Below are 22,827 nucleotides of genomic sequence, written 5' to 3'. Positions count from 1 at the left end.
GTCTTGTTTTTCGTTAAAATGAAATAACCTTGTCTTAGCTGCGTTGCGTAAAGAAAATTGTTCACTGTTGTGATATTCATTTTATTTAGCATTTAAGTTTTAATTATTCATTTTTTTATTATATATATATATATATATTTTTTTTTTTAACATCAGATTACCTATTATTTACTAGTTTAAGTTTATAGTGCAGCATATTTTTATAATGGTTTATATACGTACAGTCACTAACCTGAATTTTAGTCTTGACTTATCCAGTATTATAATCAATCGCTCTACAAAGCTAATCTTCGTTTGAAATGTGTCCTTGACCGAAAGGAATCGGGTACCAGCCGCTTCCCTTCAGAAGTAGTTTGATCAAAAATCATTAAATTATTCACTAGAGAATATACGTATCTCGATCGTACTCTGACTACTTCGTTTGTTCTATTTACTAAATGTTCACTTTCTTTCCACTAATTTTTAAATTCGTTAAACAAACAGTGATCGTAACGTACGTTGTCATCGCTTATCAATAAACCGTCATCATTCTGCAACCTTTGCGTTGTCTATTCCAGATAAATATTAATTAGATAGCTTAATTATATTTGAATAGATAATAATAAATTTTAAAAATGTATTATTAAAAAAAAAAAAATTATTTTGATATTTAAAATCAGCTGATTTGTAAGGGAATCAACTACTCATTGAAAAAGAGGCATCCTTATTAAAACTTTTTTCAGTTCAACTGGCTTCTAGTGTATATTATTTTCGTTCAGGCATTGGCGCAAGTTTTGTACACCTTTTCCAATTCAGATTGGCGCGTGTGTGTGTATATATATATATATTATATATATATATATATATATATATATATAAACATAATACCGTACCGCTCCCTTCGCAGCCAAGTCTAACCATCAGCGTACTTAAATATTACTTTGTGAGTCACCGTGTATTATATGTAACGATTAATCGTTTTTGCGCAATAAATTTTACTAGCAGGTTTTCTTCAAACGTACTATTAATGTAATATTTACTGCGAAGTAAGACTACCATGTAGAAAACACTAGTCAACACATTTGTATCTTAATATGTTACACAACTTTTCTCGGCGTAATTTGGGTGCTATTGAAATAGTGATATCACGTAAGGTTTTACGTAAATCGTAATTTTATAAAAAAACTCATTTTGATCAACTACTGGTTACAATTCAGAATAGTTTCTTATTTTTACTTTTAAACAATATGCATTCATGCTTAATGAAGAAAAAATAAATAAATATATACACTATCGTCAGAAGTAGACACGTACAACATATACAGACGCACATGATGACATCATACAGACATATGTTATTGCCTATTACAGAGCTTAAAATCTTATTCAGTCTAGCTTCACTTGTCTATACTGTGTGTTATGTTTCACAGAGTTATTAGTGTTTTACGATATTTTCATTAATTCTTTATAAATACAAAAGTTGTTTACCTCGTCTTTATGTTCAAATCATCCAGACAATTTTTGTTATGTCTTTGGTAAATTTACGCCTAAATCTCAAAGAAATACTATTTCTGAATCTATGAAAACAGCTTATAAATTTTGAATATGCACTCGGGGATCAAGATAAAATCTGGGCGCCTCATGTTGTTTGCTTATCGTGCTCAACTGAATGGTTGTAGGGAAAACGACAAGCCATGCCATTTGTCGTACCGATGGTTTGGCGCGAACCTAAGGACCATTTCACTGACTGCTACTTTAAAGTTATCAAAGCAACAAGTTGAACTTTTAGGGTCTACACTGCAACAGTGGAATTATTTAGCGGAGAAAACAAAGGTTACCACGTTAAGAACACAAAATAAAACTCTTTCAACTTATTTTACTATTAAAAATTCATTGTACGTTTGTACTGATGTCAATGGCCTGATGAAAGAGCTTCGAATTCAGCATATTCCTGAAGAATGGCGTCTTTTTATTGACTATTTTATAGATAGCATGAAAACAGTTTTATTGCATAATGGTAAAAAAAGCCATCCATTCCATTAGCTCATGCTGTCAACATGAAACAAACATATGAAACTATGGCATCAATATTATAATTAATGTTTTTTAGGCAACAGAAAAGATGAAAAGCATTATCTTTTTGGTTAATAAGCCGTTAGAAATCTACAAAGTTTAGGATGTAGGATGTCATTAAAAATTCATTTCCTACACTCCTACCTAGACCTTTTGCCAGAAAATTTGGACTCTGTCAACGATGAGCTAGGAGAGCGTTTCCATCAGGATATTTTGACCTTGGAACATCTGTACCAAGGAAGATAGGATCCTGGAATGATGGGTAACTGTTGTTGGTTTTTGTTTAGAGAAACTGATCAAACATCCTTCAAGGGAAAAAATTTGTTAACATATTTTAAAAATTAAAGGTAAGACGATTACAATGATTTAAACTTTTAAAAGCTGTTATTTTAAAATTGTATTAATGTGTTTCTATTTATTTGTGTTTGAATAAATAAAAATTTAGTTGATAAATAATTTTTTTGTAAATATTGATTTCACAGCATTTAATATTTGTTGCATTTATTGGTTAATAAATCGTAAGTCTAAATCGTATCTATAAAAACGTGACGTATTACACAAATTCTGTTAACAGTTTTGAATTCAGCACCTCAAAATTATTTCAGAACACAATGTTCTATTCCAGCTGCACGAAAAACTTTTACTTACTAATGTAATTATTCATTCGTAGCTTAATTGAAAACAATGTAGTCAGATATATATGGTGTGAACATTGTAGTTTTATTTGCAACTTTTCAGTCGAACAGTTTTATTTTCTAATAGTACTATTACATATCAGCATTAGGTGGAAAAGACATTTATCGGCAAACAAAATAAGCAATCATAGATGTGTTCTAAAATTTATGATTGATGAAGATTTAATTGAATGTTTTATCATAAATCAAAAAAAATAATTTTAAAGCGAGTTGGAAATGCTTGCCTTAAATGTTTTAAAAGTCACACAATATGCATTTTCATTTATCTGAAGTTTGCTTCCCTCTCTATAGAAACTTGTAGTTAAACTATTAGAGTTGGTCTATTTAGTAGCAGCAAAATTAGTTTAGGTATTCTGTTACCAAGTGTGGGGGGGGGGGGGTTAAGTGAAAAAGAATAAAAAAATAATTTATATAAATTAATTAGTAATTCTTTATTCTTAATTAATAATTCTTTATTAAAATACAATGTAAAAGATTAATTTATTTAAATGGAGTAGCTCCATATTTTGCTGAAGGAATACTACTTGAATTTATGGCTGAGACCTACATTTTGAATACACATTACCAATAAATAACATCACAGTACACTAAATAAAAATAAAGGATAAGAATTTCAATTTAAAAAGAAGAAAGTATAATAATTGTCCATTTTGGAGGTGAAATATTCCTAATTACTTTGCTGTATAGAAAGAATCTTTATCTACAATCCATTTTCACATATGAATTACTACTATATTTTTTTAATGATGACAGAAAAAGTAATCTCTAATTTGCCAAAAAATAGAGTAATAATATTTGTCAGCGTACTTTACCATTACCCGCAAGAAGATACAGCACCAAATACCACATGATGGCAGGCATGATTTTAATTTGAAAAAGTGACCAGCTAACAAAACTTTGTAAATACTTATTCTATCACAAAAAAGGTCGTCGAACAATTTCTCTTCTAGACACCTGACAATAACACTAGTAACTTTATGGGCTTGTTCCACTATTTGAATGTCCACCCTTGCCGAATTGATGGTCAGGTATCACTATTTTGCTTTCTAACAGTGCCCATAATCTGCGCAGGAACAGTTTCTCTAGCATCTTAGATAAAATCAATAGCTGGCTTATAGGCCTTTATGAAGATACTTCCTGCGAAGATTTACCAGGTTTCAAGATTATCAATATCTGTGATATTTTCCATTCTGATGTGTAGTGAGTTTTCCTAAGGATTTCATTAAATAGTTTCTGCATGAAAGAAATAGCAATGTAGATAGCAGTGTAGATGGTAATGCAGATATCATCCTGTGTGTAATGAATTAAACCCTGAAGCCTTTCTTATGTTCTCAGTCCTCTTCACTTCTTGTGTTATCTCCACCTTCAAGAAGGGCCTCAAAGAGAGACATAAAGGAATAATGGGGCTATAAGTCACTAATCTCCTCCTCCATATCTTTTTGCATCTCATGCATATGGAACACCTTGCCTCGGTGCTTAGCAAACATCTCGGCCTTTGGCTGTTGTTACAGGCCCACCCATTAACTGTCTTTAATGGTGGGAATGAGGTTGGTGGTGGTTGCTTGAGTTTTTTCCGTCACCTGCCACAAAGAATGATCATGTCTTTTCAGGGGAGATAGACTTTCAACATATTTTTTAAATGATTCATTCCTGTTCATATTTATTAGTACCTTCAATCTATGGGCCGTCCTGTTCATTGCCGTTCTGTCCTCAGGTCTCCCAAACTGTTGCCATCTCCATCTAAAGTTTCTCTTTATTCTAACTAGATCCATAACCTCCCCTGGATAGCCTGCTCCTTGTATTCCATTTACTTTCAATGTAGTAGAGCGCTGTGCCACCTCCTGCATGACAGCGGCTAAGCACCTTGCAGCTACATCCAGATTATCAGCACTATATTAAAAGGTAGCTTCTCCTCAATCAATAAATTATTTGTTAAAATCTTTTTCCACATATGTTGTGAAATAAACTTACTGTGAGACCACTATCGAAACTTTATGTATAATAAAAAATTTAAACATAAAAATAGGTTTATTTAGTAGAATGTAAGGCTTGAGTATACAAAAACATTAAAAATAAAACAGAGTAAGTTTATAACTTCTCCATTTTTAAAAAATGTGCATAACGATAACTGAACTCTTTATGTAGGTAAAATTGCAAAATTCAGTTTCAGAACTGTTACATAAAAGTAGAATTTTCATATATTTTTGTTCTGGTTTTTTATTTACTTTTTTTTATTAAAGTTTTTAGAACTTAGACTACATGATTACTACTTACACTATTGGAATATTCTGAGTTGGCAATTGGTTAAAATTAAAATATTTTGAATCAATTTAGTATTACTGCATAAATTTAAAGTTTTATTTTATTTTATTTCTCTAAATCTAGACTAAATTTTAATTTTAGTTGCAAAAAAAAAAAGGATGTCTTATAATGGTTATTATAATAATAATATTATTATTATTAAAACATAATGGGTAACGGTACAGTATGGCACATAATGTCAATGACAGGTACCATCTCGACTATTAAATTCCATTGTAGTATTATCCTTTACCCTAGTTCCACCCTTCACCAATCTATTTAGAACAGCATAACAACCTCCGTACAATTTTACCATGTAGTAGATGATTCTGTTATGTGTAGCTATATAACCTAAACTCTTTACTAAACATTCACCATTTGACCTTTCATTGTCTCTCTAAAAATAACTTTTTAGACTGCCCTTCTATTTAACTTGACAGATCATTAAAGTTTCATTTTCATTCAACTGATTTACATTTAATTTCTATTAAATATTCCATTTCCATTCATTACAAAATAATTCCTCTTCTTTACTCTCACTCTTTATGTCACAACCTCACACCCCCGTTCCATCGCTCTTCTCTCTCTTTCTCTCTGTTGTACGTCAGTGTATGCTTTACTAATTCTTGATTCAGTCATAATTAAAGTGAAAAAAAAGAAACAGATGATTAACCATCTATTCACCTAGTGTAAGTATTTAACAATCAATTTTTTTAATAATTTATTTACCAATAAACAAAACATTTGGCGTACTACTTGCGTTCTTGTTCAGCCAATGAGCTTATCTATAGTTATTTTCAAGTGTTTAGATAAGCCAGAATCTCAATAGAACCAAGCAGAATGATGTCCAGTAGACAGTATTGAGAAAAATACGTATCTTAATTATTAGTATTAATACGTATCGTATTTTTCATTAAAATACGATTGATCTAGTCAGACTTCGAACTCTACCTCTCATACGAGAAGGCAAACACCAACTCTCTTTTCTCACTTCACTACACAATAAAAATAATTAATTTACTTTTTCAGTAAATGTATTGACATAAATTAGTATGGATTAATTGTAATTTGGGATTTTTTGACATCCTATTAATTATTGCCAGTTATTTTAATTAATGTTTCTAAAATAAGTAGATATGAGTATTATTATCAGTTCAAATTTTCATTGTGGACTCTGCTTCCTGAGTCAGCTACAGAATTGAGAAAGATAGCAACATCATTTCTTTGCATTAATGGCACATAGTGATATTTCAGTCATCTGTTCTGATTAAAGTTTTAATTCTCATTAATAGCTTACATAAATAAATAATTACTCATAACGGTCTGATATTGATTGAACAAAATGTAAATTAAATACATAAATCAACAAATTTCATGTGCTTAATGAAAATGTTAACTAAAAATTTCTTGTGGGTTACCACTGACAAATATTTATCTAGAGATAAATATGTTAAAGATTTATATGGTAAACTTGCATTGGATGTGTACTTGTCTTATATTGAATTGTAGACTGAATGGTTAATTATAAATTAAATACAACAAATACATCCTGGTCTCATTTTATCTCATAATAGAAACGGAATTATTTAAAACTCACTAACAGTTTATCATGTCATGTCAGAATTTGTAAAGGGGTTTTAATTTTCAGAAATTTGTCATTACATTAATGTCAAATATGAAATGACAGTTCCATGTTTGTATTACAATTATGAAACTGATGTACGGTATTTAAAATCTCTGATCATCAAAAAATACTTGGATTTATTTAATTGATTATTAAAAATGGAAATAATTTGGAAACATAGTATAATGACAAATTGGACAACATACTGTTAAAGTTATTTCAAAAAGCTCATCATTAATGTTGATATAAAATCTTCCAAATAGTGCAAAAAGAAAAATTAATTTTTGAGATTATGGTATTTTTATTCTGCATTATTTTCACTATTTTATGTATTTTTGATAATCATTTTTTAATTAATAATCAAATTTTTTTCTCTTGGCAGCTTCCTGAACCGGTTTATACTTTTCACTGTTTGTTTTATAATTATTGTTTCCCTGTAACCCTGTAACTCATTTTTCAGATGGGCTAATTTTTACATGCAGTTATTAGCAAATTATTTTTGGTTTATTATAAATAGTTAGGGTTACTGAAATACTCAAATTTATTTATAATAATTAATCCGCAGCAGTTGTATATTGTTGAAAGGGCAAAATGTTTAATTTATGTGTTGATTGGAGAAAAGTAATTTTTTGGATAATTATAAGTAATCATTTTCTTTAAATGTGTAAATACATATTCAAAGATTTATTTAGTATGTATAAATATTTTCTAATGTATTTTTAAAACAATAATACTTTTTTCATATAAACCACCAAATTTTCAGTTTCTGATGTCTTTTGTGGATCATAAAATTACAGTCTTTTTTCATTTTTATTTTTGTACTCATTAACTTTTTATAAATGCATCTTAAATTTTTATGAGTACGTCATAAGAAAGATAAAATTGTAAAGCTACTTAAAATTTTCATGAAATAGGTGGAGCTGCCAGAGAATTGACAGTGACAATTTTTATTCACAAAAGTGTACATTATAAATAGAAAAATCATAAAAGTTCATTTTCTTTAAATTTACTCGCAGCACTGAAAATGAATCAGTTATAGTCTTCAACATTCTTATCTTACTTACTGAAACTATAATGATTTTAGATGACCTGAAATATGTCACAAATCACTTTTAAAAGTAATACAAATATTGACAAGAATAACAAGTATCCCCACATCTGGCTTATTAAGGGGAGTGAGGAGTAAATAATTTTTCATCCTTTACCTACTCAAACGTACTGTTGTGTATCATGTTCTGAGCTTACCCGAAATACAGGTAATATTCAGCCGTATACGTGATCCCTTCATTCTGTTCACCATAAGAACTGCTATATAATGATTAGCATACTGTCAAAGAGAACAACTCTGAGTATTGCAACTTATACCTCAAGTATTACTAATAATAATATAATTATTGAAGTGCATTTATTAATACAAAACAATTCCATAATGTAAATTATGTACTCTGTTACAAAGTACTCAAATTAAATAATCTATTAAAAAAAAAAAAACAAGTAAATACGCAGAATAAAATTCTCTGTTAAACATACTATAAACTCAATAAAAATATTTATTCATTATGTCATGACATACAGATTGTCTGCCTGGTTGATAGAACATTTACCCATACACCACTTATATTCCCTCAAAAGAATACAAACCTATCCAAAAAAGCTAGTAGAAGTATGATAACAGATACAAATTAATGAGTATCAACCGTTATGAATAGACAGAAAACTGTTCCAAGTGTCATAAAATACTGTAATACTTACACTAGTATTTATAATAATAATCATAACTGTTAAAAATCAATAATAAAATTGATAAAGTAGGTAATTACAGAACTTTATAGCAGTCCTTTTATATATGAGAAATTCTTCCAACTTACTCCATGAGGATATGCACTACCTCGTCTTCCACTAAAATTGGCTTACTAAACCAATCTATTCTAAAGTTTCTCAGGAATATACACATACTAAACAAATGCAGTATGTCCTTCTCATCTTCCAAATTTTATAATGAACTTAACTGCTTAATTTCCATTCTTAACTAAATACAATTGATGCTAGCATAAAACCTCTATTTACAAATGACTCCGATAAAATTCCTGGAGTATTCATTCCTTAAATCATCTAAATCCCCTAAATTTATTTTTTAATTTACGATAAATTTTATGAAATTCTGGTCCAATTGTCCTATGTAACCATTTTGCTTTAATTTTCTTTCTAACCTTATCCACAACTTTCTATGAAACATAAACCTTTCATTTACCTTTAATCCTTTTCATTTACCTTAAAATCACAAAAATCATTATTCCTACTGCATAAAGCTATTCACTCAATCTTACCCAATCCATCTGTTTGTCTAACACTTTACCCACAAGGTTGCAAGCTAACCTACTTTCTGACAAATTCACTACTGTGCAGATTTATTTAAAACCATTATTAACATCATTATTAGTAACCTTTTTATTGTTACAAACAGTTGTGTTTTTTCAAAATAGTATTATAATAATAATTCAAATGAGGCTACTTAAAACAAATTACGTGTTTATAGTTTGAGTTGGATAATTATTTAATTTTTAGGTGACTCAAATTGAAACAAAAATTTTTTATTAAAACAACTGATAAGGCAGTAATAATTATTTTACATGATGTACCCCTTATTATATTTTATATCTCAGATATTACTCATTAACGTACAGAAATTTCAATTGACACTCAGGTGGGGATGGATTCCTGAGTTGTTGGAGAGGCACGAGGAATATCAACACAAACAGATGTGCTTGATTGCGCTGTACAGCAAATGTATCTCTTTCTCTTTCTTAAGAGGAGTGCGACAAATGAAAAGGCTTCTTGCTACTTATGACGTCCTATCGTGGTACATTATTCCCTCCATTGTATTATTAGCAGTGCCAACACTACTTTAAATATCCAAGGTAGAACTACTACGCATCTATGTGTTCAAGCTTTTTAAATTTTGACGAGTAATACTTTGCGAGCGTCATATCTATGAGAAAGATTGAGAAAAGTAGTTAAAACAAAAAATTTGATGTAATCATTTAGTATGGGATAATGTGTTGTATATTATTATACATTGCCCAACTCAGCAGGAAATTTTTAAAATGTTATTCGTGCTGGAAATATATGAATATGAGCTGTTATTAAATAAATCGTTTATTCTTATTAGTACATAATAATGCATTATATAAATTACGTCAGGAATAAATTGATATGTTACTCCAAGAATAGAAAAAAACTGCTGCGTCATTTTTCTGAATGGGTGAAAGGAAACCGTGGTAAAACCTTGATTAGAGTAACATCACAAATACGCAGTAATTGTAAAATAAAAATATATGTGATTGATATAAGTTAATATTAATTATTTAAAAGATAGACTCATGAAATAATGATAAGGTAAATACATGAATATAGTAGAGAGAAAAATCTACAAAATAATTCACAATTTGTCATCTCCAAAGAGATGACATACTTCTGACGGGAATATATGTAAGCATAACATATATTTAATAATTATAGCGGTTTAAATATTAAAACGCTATCAGTTTAGAGTTTTATTAAGACGCTATTGACCTCACTGAAGAAGATTATGCAGTATTTTATCATAACTTTTCACAAAAAAAAATTCTGATAATTTTTGTAAAGCGTAATATTTATCTTAATAATTGCGCTGAAAAACTAATTGACTTGTACTATCAACATTGACTAGATTGTATGTTTTATTCTGTAGTTTACCATATGTTATCAAATAAGGTCAATTTGATATAATTTAATTGTTATTAGATACTGTTTTACAATTAATCGCAGATATGTTTTGTATGTTTATTTACTTATTGTAATAACAATTATTAACAGCGTTTGAAGATAAATATGCATTGTTAACATGTATTTATTTTATACACTTGGTATATATAGTTCTATACATAAATAAATAAATCTTTTATTCTGATTGTACATAATAATGGATTATATAGATCGTGTCAGGAATGTATACGTTTCAGAAATGTAAAATGTATGTGTTTTATTATTTTAACTACACGGTGCATCATCCTTTAGTTCTTTTCTTTGTTGTAATAATCATTATGAATTGCAATACACGTTAAATAGAAATAATTTGAAGTATAATTCACTATGTTTGAAAATGTTATAAGAAGCAGTCCAGTAGTGCTGACCCATCAAAATAATTTCTGTCTAAATTCGCGCCACATACTTCGTTTAGACACATGATATATATAGTTTTATATGTAATATAAACTATAAAAGTATTAAAATCGAATGCACAACCGTTATTTGTCATCGTTTTTATTGCGCGAATTTAGCCAGAAATTATTTTGATGCTCAGTATTAGTGCACCGTTTCATTTAACGTTTTCAAGCATAATGGATTGTAATTTACATAATTTCTGTTTAAATTGCATGGTAGTTTACAATATTATTACAACAAAAGAAGAATTAAAGGATGATGCAACGCAGTTTCAATAATAAAATACCTTTAACTGCAGTTTAAATATGAAACGTATTTCATATACGTTTTATGAAATAAAAACATGTTAAATATGACTTCTGTTTAAAATAGCATTTGAATTGGCGTATTTTATGATTAAAAGTATATTTTGTTTTTAAATTATTTATTATTTTTATAATTATTTTTTTTTTTATTCCGCCTCCCCCCGGGGAAGATCCGCACTCAAGCAACTAATAATCGCCCCCCCCCGGGAGGGGGGGGGGGTTGTCTCTCCGACTAACGGGCCTCCCCACCTACCGGCTGTAAGTCCGACATGGCAGGTCGGCCCGCCGGTTTTGGATCTTTTGCGTGCCATCTTCCTCTAACCCTCGGCAGGGGGGAAAACAGGCCCAGCTATGCTGTTCCTAGCGCCCCGTGCCTTAGGCCGGGTCTATTTTTTTTTTCCGCCGCTAACAGCATCCTTTCAACCGACCCTCGGAAGGGGAGCCCGGCCCAGCTACGCTGTTCCTGGGACCCACCCTCAGGCCGGAAACAGTGGATCTCTCTCTCTCCTGTCCACTTCCTGGCCAGTCGTTATTGGGATGTTATCGTGTGATCATCACCTAGTATCGGCATCCATAAATCGGCCCTTTTACGGTACTCCTCGTCTTTTTTTGTTAGGATCTGGGTGATAAAACTCCTCCGCCTGTCGCCAGTTCTTCCAGTCATTCACCACAAAGGGGACTACCTCCCTCGGAATCAGGAGGTGCAACTGTGCCGCTCGTCTGAGATCTGTCCACCGTCGGCTTATGAAGAACGTGTGTTCTGGGAATCTTCCTCTCCTACATTTATAAATGCATTATATGTATATATATATATATATATATATATATATATATATATATATATATATATATATATATATATATATACACGCACTCTGAATATTTTAAATTGCATTTTCTGAGATTATATTTTTAGGCCATTGTGTTGTGTTTCTAGCTAATGTTATATCTCCAACCTAAATAGTTATACTATGTTTTTTTTTGTTGTTTTTTTTCATAAACTACCATTATAAATTTAAATTAATTCTAAATAATCTAATTTTAATTAAAATTTTGTAAAAGGAAGGATAATAAAAGAAATTTCCCCAAATTTTGAATCTGTAATGATAAAATTTATATGATATAACTATATTAGCAGCCTTTGTGGCTGCTAATTTTGTTACTAACAAATTGTTGTTACAACAATTTTGTTGCTAACTTTGTGGCTGATTCACTTTCTTGAGGATGATGATGAATTCTATATTAATGATGAGGTGTCTATGGATTCCTGGACGTACAGTTTTGTATGAGTTACATGTATGTACAAACAAAAATATCTCGCCACTTAACACACACAAATATAAGATAATTACTTGTTGGTCCAAGTTGTTGGTATCAACATAAATTTGGACTTCACAATCTGATATGTTTTAAATACTTGTATGTACTCGTTCAGTAGAACACCAGTTATCCCGAATGACCTTTGCAAAGGCTGGATCCTGGTAATTAGAAATTCAAATAATTGGAAAATCAAAAAATATGTATGATATGTATTGGATATATCACACGTTCTTTAGACATTCTATAGCCTGTAGTTGATTCTTCTTTATGAGAAACGTTTTTTTTTTAGGAAAAGCTTTCCATACAAGGCCCGTTTCATCGACGTTATAAACAAAGTGTTCATCATAATCTTTCAAAAAAATCATAAAATTGTTTGTTGAATAAATTCATTTGCCGCTGGAACGTTTGCTGACAAGTTTTTTCCTTGAATTTCAAATTCCTGAATTCCATGACGCTGTTTAAAATTTCAAAGCCATCCCGTAATTGCCTTAAAATGTTCATCTTCATTTAGTTTCTCATTAGAAATTATGGTTTTCTGTACTAGAGTTGCCCAAAACTCGCCAAGGGATCGCTTTTAAACAAATGATAGAAAAGAGTCCGATCCATCTCTTCATTTGATGCTTTCTTTATCGTTTCTCTGGAAAAATCTCGTTCTTCTTTTTCGAGTTGAGATTCGTAATTCATAATGATGTTTCCACATTTCATAATGCCTGAAATAGTTGATATGCCTACGCGGTATTCATCTGCTAACGATTTACCCGGTACATCATTTTTTTTAGTTTTTTTAAGATTTTTACTTTTCCTTTTATTGATAAAACAAATCGTTTTTATCTTTTTTGCACATATGATATTAACGAACCATAACGATATCGATACCTATGTTAACGGCGCTTAAGATCAGTGAATGTATAAAGTTTTAACGGTATAAGTTTAATATATCCCAGCGAGTATGATTTCGACATGAGGTCAAGAAAATTACGCAGCCTACTCTGCTTTAAATTATGAAACTTGGATATGGCAAAGAGTACAGTAGATGCAATTTTTTTTCGCCTACTGTATATGCGCAGTAGAATAAAAACAAACATCAGTACATCAAAGTACATGCTTGATCATTTAATGTGTTTCCTTAAAATTAAATGTTCTGATAATTAAAGTAAATATCAGTTGACCTACTCATGTAATTGGTAATAGTGTTGAAAATTATTAGTTATTGTATATTACTGCATTTTTTTTAATAGTGAAGCTTGTTATATTATTAATGTGGGGGCTAACAATAACATTCCAAAATTAACTGTTTAAATTTTGTTATTGGATATAATTTTGAAGATAATACGAAATAAAAAGGTACTACAGAGCATTTTACCTCATTTTATTAAAGCGATTTTTCCGTTTTTGCAAATTTGATTTCTTAAAACTCAAAAACGAATCATTTATCAAAAAACAGCTTTTGCCATCAATTTTATCGTTAATTTTAGATTAAAATTATATATCACATGTTACCTTCCTGTTTAGAAAAATCTGTTGTTCAATATAGAGGATCCAAGATGGTAGACAAAAATTTCAAACACACCATTAAATAGTAATTTTATAACTATGTCTCGCACTTGTTTCTACTTTCTAGTATCCCTTAGTTATAAATATTAAGCTGTTTGCATATTTTAATATCACTCTGTACGTGTGGAAATCTTGCTTACAATTGCCTATTCGTGTTAATGTATATGAGATGCAGTAGCGGCTCCTAGCTAAAATTAGTGAGGGTGCTGCTTCATAACATTTTTTTCTGGCCTTGAGAACCGGAAAAAATGAATCAAATAGAACAGCTGGAATCGATAATAATCTAATTTTACACTTTATCACATTCAAGAATGTGGTACATGGTTTTTAAGCACGTCGTGCTATGTCACAGAAACAAATACAGAATTAGTTTTTAATGATTACCTTCTCTCTCGCCTTTCAGCGTGTTTTTGGACAGATTTGGCAATCAAAGAGCCCTTGTTTTCCGTCATCTTCTGATCACTACTGAAAAAAATCATATTCCTTCCACCGACTAAACTAGAAAAGGGAAGGAACAAGAACGTTCCACACACACACACGCGGAGTAAAAAAAAACTACCTTCTTTCTACCTTCCACCAGCACCAGGGTCAGCACTGTGGGAGCAACAATGTTCTCTTTCTCTCTCCCCCTAACAGCCTCGCGTTCAGCTTCCTATGTGCGGATGCGCACTACAGCCAAACACCACGCCGCTAGAACTGTGAAGCGCACAGTTCCGTCCAAAGATTTAGACATAATAAAAAACATGCATTTTTCGGTTGAGGTTGCAAAGTGTATACTATACACTACCTTTTTCATAAACTGGGAGATAGCTATTGATATTAAGCTTAAGGATTATATATTTTTTAAGTATAAAGAAAGAATTAAAGAAAAAAATCTGATGTGGACACCACATGACTTCCTTGTAAGCCTATTAAAATCATATACACATATTAAAATCATGTAAGCATATTAAAATCATATACACATTTTTTTTTAAATGAAAAGTACATAAAATTTTATTTCATTAATAACTTATTAATGATATGTTTTATTTTTTTATTATTTAATTATTACTTAACGTAAAAATGTTTTTACAATCGGAGGTTAATAATTATTAATAAATCAATATATTTAAATTAAAAAAAAGGTTGAAAAAAAGGAATGAACTCTGATTCAAAACGATTTGCGTTCCCCTTGATCCAAATATTTCATTAATAAAAATGTTATTTGGCTATAACTGAAACCAGTTATAAACCAGATGAAAATAAGTACCACTTATGATATATAGTTGAAAAGCTGTCAGTAACGGCTTATTACTGCAGTTAACAAAAAGTCCAAAATCCAAATTTGATTGGATTTTGGGTTTTTTTGGACACTTTTGATTCAGTCAATTGCAATCAAAAGGGTAGGTTGCATCTACTAAATGTTGCATCATTGCTAAATCCATAATTTCAACATCCTACGGCTAATCGTTTTTGAGTTATGCGAGATACATACGTATGTACGTACAGATGTCATGCCTAAACTAATCAAAATGGATTCGGGGATGGTCAGAATGGATATTTCCGTTGAAATCTGAAAACCGACATTTTTTTCGATCACAATACTACTACGTACGTTGCTATCAATACTTTTACTTCGTACAGTCACATTAAATGTGAAAACTCATATTAATGTGAGTTTTAAAAACTCACATTAAATGATGTCGATAATATCAGTTAAAAATAGGGAGTGCTGCAGTTCCACAGTGCCTATACGCGAGCTGCCAATGTTGTGATGCGACTGGCTGCACCTGCCTCTGATTACTTAACTAAAAATCATAAAAGAAATTTAAAAATTTCATAAAAAATAAGAAACGCTAAGAACCGGGAAAATACATTTTTACTGGTATAAAGGACGGGTAACAGGCTACAACTACTATTTCTAAGATGAAGGCCGACTATTTTGAAACTCGCATTCTTCAGAGCAATTAAAGTTTCCCGGTCCTGTATTGATCAAACTGTTGCTCTGAAAAAATTACAATACTCTGATAGTTTTTATAAATTGAACAAGCCTTATTTTTTATTTATCATTACTATTCTCACCAACATGAGCCTAATCAACACAGGGGGCAGAGCCCTCGGGCTAGATTTGAAGGGTGAGCGATGCGACTCATGACCGGCTAAACATCCCCTGACTTCGAAGGGAAGCGAAAATAACCACATTAGCACATTCCGGACGAACCCGCGGCGGAAATTCTAGTGTATATATATATATATATATATATATATTAACTTTATGATCAGCATTTTTTTTATCATATGGTGCATTATATATTTTATTTTTTACTAAAAATACTAATTTTTATTATCGAATTACCATATATTTTTCATAGGAATATTTTCTTCTACATATTTTGCCACATGAACTAATCATCATCATCATCATGGAGTGAAAATTATCATCATTTTTTGTTAGTCTTAAACAAAAAAACACATAACATCAGTATTACACATTTAATAAGTATATATATTTACAAAAAAGCATCCAAAATTGCTGTGTTAACCGGTCTGATCTTAGGCCTGAACCGATAAAAAATTCTACTAATCTTTATCTTTTTTGACAATGCAGAAAACATGTTATCAGATTCAAAATTTATTTGTTATTTATGAGTTTTGAACTGAGTGATTTTTTTTTATATATTTTTTAACTTTCCCACGAATTCATATTATAGCCTTCATTACAAACTGTTATTATCTTTATTATTTTATTTAACTGTAGAAATAATACAGAAGACCTTGAATGTCCTTAAAAAAAATCACTTTTTTAAGGATTTTTTTATTTTTCACGATATACAATTACAACTTACATAAATATTACAATAATTAAAGATTAACATTTTGAAAAATACATAGAGCTGTTCATAATAACAAATAAAACAAGATAATCTGATATAATTAATAAACAAACCACTTGTTCCTGACATGAATAATTAGCATTATTAAATATGAATATTATGAGTTAAAGATAGTAGAAAGAAATATGTTGTAACTATATGATAATTAAATAAATACATGTTAACTATAAATTACTCTATCAGCTGATGCAGACATATTAACTCGATAGAATTGAAATTGGACATTTACGTTTCATATTGGACATTAATATTTCATATTTTCTTCCTTACTGGAAGGAAATAGATTTGTTGTGGCATTTTTAATTTATTTATCTTTGCCTTTTAAATAACGATATGATTTTAGGTTGTAAAGTGTATCAAAATATTAATATTCCTTATTTTATTTTATTATACATATTTATGAACTAAACAGTTTTTATAATTTGTACACTGTGTAAATAAAGACTAAAATTATTATGTGTAATTATTTGCTCTAATGGTTTGTGTTGTAGGAGAAATAGTTCCACATCTGTAAAGTATATATGCCAAAACATTTTTAAGAACAATACAAAACTTGCTTAAAAAAATTAAAGTTCAACATATTTATTTAATCTTGAAATATAGGTCAATGTCATCATTAACTAGACTTCAGCTTGTGACACTAAGAAAAGAATTGAGTAGGCCTTATGTCAGATCAATGAACTGTTAACATGTTGCATATGTGGTAATGATTCCGACATGACCATCTCATCTACCTTCATAAAATCACATATTTATTATTTATCATATTTTTTATGATACTGTTTTGTTGAAGAAATCTAATAATTGTTTTATCTAGTAATTTTATTTAAGTACCATTTAATAATAATAATAAGAGAGATTTAATGTTAATGCAATATCAAATTCTGATTAGATCATGCTGTTGATAGAAAATCATCAAAATTGATGTCAATGAACTTCTGCTTGAGTGAATATTATACTGTCATAAACTCTCCATAGAGATAACAAAGGTGTTTCTTAATTACAAGCTCCCAAAAAAATCACTTCCATATTTCATAGTTCTGAGATAATAAATCTATTTTTTAAAGTCAATTTTATTGGTTCATTATTGAGGGGTAAAAATCTAAATCACATTTTTCACCATGATAGGTACAAAGTTACTAAAAACATTTTGAGACAAAATAGACTGTTATTTTTCTGCTTTTTGATTACATTCCCACTGATCTGTCTAATAATACTAAACACAGTGAGGCACAGGCTTGATTAGTTGTATACTTTTATACTGCCTATCCAAGATTTTGTAATTGAAACCCACTGTTCGAAGAAAACAGTAGCACCAAGTTTTAAATACATTTATATGTAACTGTTTGATTTTCCTTCATCTTTTAGAATCACAGAACAGTTGGTAAATTATCAAATATTACAGTTAATATAAAACTTAATACTAATTTTGTTGAAACCAGTTTGGCTATTTTAAAACCAAATTGAAACTGACAGACAAATTTTTAAAATTGTTAACATATTTTGAGTACTGATAATAAAAGGTAGATAAATTTAGGCAAAGTAGTATATAATTTCCCTCAATATTCCATCCGAGTCTTCTTGTGCACTTCTAACCTTTTGATTCTTCTAGTCAGTTCTATCACATTAGTGGAACGCAGCACTTGATTTACTAAACTGAACCTATACTTTGAAGGGAATGGATACTGCAAGAATTACAATACTTTGGTTTTGGAACTCTTCACATTCCTGGAGGAAATGCCCTACTATTCATTGAATTCTTGATGTAGTTTCCATTTTATGAGTCTTATAAAATAATCCTTATTTTTAAAATGATTCATTTGTATATCATGCCCAGTTAGGAAATAAATTACCTTTCTTAAACTTTGCCTGTAAAACCTGGGAAAAGATCTTTAATAAGTTATTAAATCTACTTATGATCTCTGATGAGCAGGACCGATTATAAATAAAAATGGTGTCAAAAAACTTATTCTCCATACTTTTACAGTTATGATAAAAGAATGAGTGGATTTCCCTTTCCAGTAAAATTTGTTAATTTGATAAAATTATGTCAATGAATTTTTATTATCTGCATCTTCACATATTTTTGGATTCATTTATTCTACCATTATTACCTTTTGTTTCACCACATTATTTTAAACATGAACCTCCAACGTGAGTTGGCTACATTTTTTTCAGTTAACTTAATTATGTAGTACATTTGCTTTCTTCTAAATTTGACTGTAATTATAATAATAAAAGTTCAAATGTATATCATGAATAAATCAATAATTCAGTTCATATTTTTTAGCAAAAGAATCTAATTTTTTGCAGATGAAAGTTTTACCAAAATTTACATTTGCTTTTGTCTTATATTAGTTTAATTCAACTTTTAAGTTTAAAATTTACTATGTTATAGTATTTTAAATATTTTAATGTTTATATTTAGATTATGTTCTGTAATTGAACTCTTAATTGTACTTTTTTCATAGTTATTCATAAAATAATTCATGTCCATGTGTATGTAATAAAAAAATTCTTGTATAATTTTTAACCTTTTTTTTAATATAGAAAACCACCCATTAGAGATTATTGTTGTGAAGAAATTACCCTTTGTCATTTGTGTTTCTGGCTCACTAGGTTAACTTGTAGATTTGTCATGTCATATTGTGGTACTCTATTACACTCCTCTCCAACTATCCTATAACATTTACAGTACTATTACTAGTAGATTGTACAGTTTTGCAAGGGAAAATTCAAAATGATAGTGAGAATTTGAACTACTTTAGTAATGACATGGATGAAATAAACAAACTGTTTTAATTTTTAACCTAGTTCGGGTAGTAGGTGAATTCTAAATGATGGAAATTGAATTTGATTTTGTCTTTCAGTAGATATTCTTATAGATGGATTTTAGTATATACTTATGTATATTTGTATGTATTATTTTTAATTCTCTATGTTATTTATGAGCATATATTGTTTATTAAAGAGTAAAAGTGGATCTTGTATTATTGATTTTAGGACTTCAATAAAAATATTGTTTGATTGATAATAATACAATGCAGCATTTTTCATATACACATCCAGTTTTGATAATTACAGACCCTATTATTAATGAATAGGCACATATTACATCAAGCAGCTAATATAAATTAAATAACCTTTTTATTGAATTTTATGCTGTAAATTAGATAAATACTTGATAATTTATTGTTCACTTTTTTTGTTTCAGCTGATGGTGTTACATACACTTTTGGAATTTTTTATGATGCATTGCTAAAGTATTTCAATTCATCTAATGCAGCCACTGCTTGGATTGTTTCTATTTTAGTTGGAGTTACTTTATGTTCAGGTTTGTTGTTTTTAGAGTACATTTAAAAATATGATTATTTATGATTTTATATTAGTAGATTTTTATTCATGTAAAAGTGAGTCCTTGAAAAAGAAATTGTTTACACTTATTAGCATTTTAAGTAAAGTATTGTGGATTGCCATCATCATTACAACAGATCCTACTCATATAACTATTGTTTCTTCTATTTATCATTTTACTAAATTGCTGATTGATTTAAGTGTAGAGTTTTTATTTTGAAGGGATTTTTAATACCTTATATTTATGGTCAACCTGCGCCAAATAAGTATAATGTTGACTGTACTTAGCTCAGAGGATGATAAATACTATGCACAACATAAAATCTGACTGTTTAGAAAAAAGTTTGATTTGAAAAAAAATTGTTTAAGATTTAGAAAATCTTTGAAAAGAGAATGCAAAACCAAAGTGGCTGGTTATGTATTCTCCAGGCAACTTCTACAATCTACAATTTTGATTATCATCAGAATTTTAATTTATTTCTTAAATTCTACAACTAAGGACTGAGGTAAATATGAAAGATAACAGAACCAGAATATGAAGGTAACCAGAACACATTCGTGTATTAAAATGTTTCTTTGTTTGATTAATAGCCTAAATTCATGTAACGTAATGGAGGATAGAGAATCATAAATCAAATTCAGTGAAAGAAAAAAAAATTTAAGAAAAAATGTTAATTTAGAACCGCCAGGTTTTACAGCTCTTAACTTGTATATACAACTTTACCCAAATTTATCAGCAAATTAGAATAGATAACCTTTTTTTATACATTATTTATATATTCAAAAAATAGTAGGTTAATACATTAACCATAAATTAACATAATTTTGGGGGAAAAAATACAATTATTTTCTTTCAAAAAAAGTTTTTTTTAATAATAACGGGACGTTTATGAGGAAAAAATTCTGCCATTCTACAGATTTTTTCTTTTATTTCTTATTAAAATTCTACAGTATACAATGAAATCATAATGATAACATCACACCCAATCACCTTTTAATTTCCCCTTTTATTGGGGAAATTTATTAGTGTAGGAGTATTACATTTTAATTCAACAAATTTTCAAAACTTTTATTGTATCACTATTTTTTTATTTTTATGATATTTGGTATATGATAACTAACCACCTTGTAGTGGCTAAAAAATATTTTTTTATATTTAAAAAAAAATTTTTTCTTGAATGATAGACCATTTTCTATCTTGCCAACACGTAAAAAAAGCCATTTTCAGTATTTTTTCCATGAGCTGTAGCATTCTTATTTTACATCAAACAGAGAGTCAAAAAGGGCTTTTTGGAAAGAGATTAAACTTCATCTTAGTGTACTCAAAATTCATTTTGTTACATAACCCAATCTTCTAATGTTTACTGAAGTTAAATTTACAAATTGTTTTTTTCAAATTTTGGGCCCAAAATAAATAATGAAGGGCTTAGGGTGACATTTACCTTTTAACTCTTAGGTACTGGTAGTACTTATAAGAAAAAATTGGAATGTTACCGAGAGTCCTTCATAAAAAAAAATGTCCGCCAAATCGTACGATTTTGAAAATGTCTCATTGGGGTCCAAAAACCACATATGGAACAGGTGGCAAAAATCTGAAATTTTTACAACAGTAAGTACTTTTTATGTACTTTAAAACCATATAAAATTTATTTTGTTACTCAAAACCACTAAAAACAGCATTCCTTCTAACCATGAACAATGTATCCAAAAAATTCATAGCATGTATTTTTTCACATAATAATGTAGACCTACTATACAAAATATTTTGATATGTTTATAATGAGATAAATTATCTAGTAGGTAGTTTGTTACTTAAAGTATGACTCATACACACAAAGTCATGTTTAAGCATGAAAGTGAATAGACATGCATGGATATGAATGTTTGCGTAATCCTGAATGTAAACATTGTAGAAGGCTCAGTTACTGTTTTGATTTCAATATGATGTGTTGTATTTTTGCTAGTGTTAATGCTAATGCTATGGTTAGGTAATGTACACTTGTTTATAAAATAATTTTATTAGCAGTGAACTTCTCTTTTATGCGATATCTTTTATTTTTAATTTTGTTAATTAGAGAAATTTTTATTTTAACTGTAGAGAAACTGAGATAAGATAAAGAGAGATGAAATTGGTAGTTTTATAATTTATACTAACTGTATTGTTATTGTAAGAACCCTGGCATATTTTAAAAACAGATTATGGAGAGTTCAATTGGCATTCACACTGAAATAGCATGTTACAAATTGGCTTACAATAGATCTTTAGTACCGCACAGTATTTTAGAGTTTACTGAACAGCAAATAATACTGATATCTTTAAGAAGTGGATGTACTAAACAAAAAATAACTGTACTTTTCATAAAACTGAATATTTAGATAAATATTTTCATATTAATGAGAAAGGTTGCTCTGACCCATTTAGCTGTCACACTAAACTATTTAAGAAATCTCTTCAAGAAATGTCTTTGACACTTTCAACAAGGAATCCAAATTTAAAGTTAATCTCAGGCAGAGCACTATGTACAAAATGCTTAAACAAAGTA

At 29.3% G+C, this 22,827-nt stretch overlaps 1 protein-coding gene across 3 annotated transcripts in view; it reads left to right on the top strand.

Annotated features, from left to right (window-relative positions):
- Nucleotides 1–22,827, top strand: part of Mct1 (Monocarboxylate transporter 1) — a 576,612-nt gene that overhangs the window by 529,622 nt on the left and 24,163 nt on the right. For 2 of the 3 annotated variants that reach the window (XM_075356629.1, XM_075356630.1), the window contains exon 4: nucleotides 20,145–20,264. In XM_075356629.1, the coding sequence (XP_075212744.1) occupies nucleotides 20,145–20,264 (120 nt within the window). Of the gene's footprint in view, nucleotides 1–1,401; nucleotides 2,400–20,144; nucleotides 20,265–22,827 lie in introns of those variants that run through there. The other variant, XM_075356631.1, reaches the window with a different exon arrangement.

Source organism: Lycorma delicatula, chromosome 2 (genome assembly GCF_047948215.1).
Source record: "Lycorma delicatula isolate Av1 chromosome 2, ASM4794821v1, whole genome shotgun sequence".
Classification (NCBI taxonomy): domain Eukaryota; kingdom Metazoa; phylum Arthropoda; class Insecta; order Hemiptera; family Fulgoridae; genus Lycorma; species Lycorma delicatula.
Note: the sequence above shows the minus strand (reverse complement) of the source record. Positions and strands in the feature narration are given on the sequence as shown.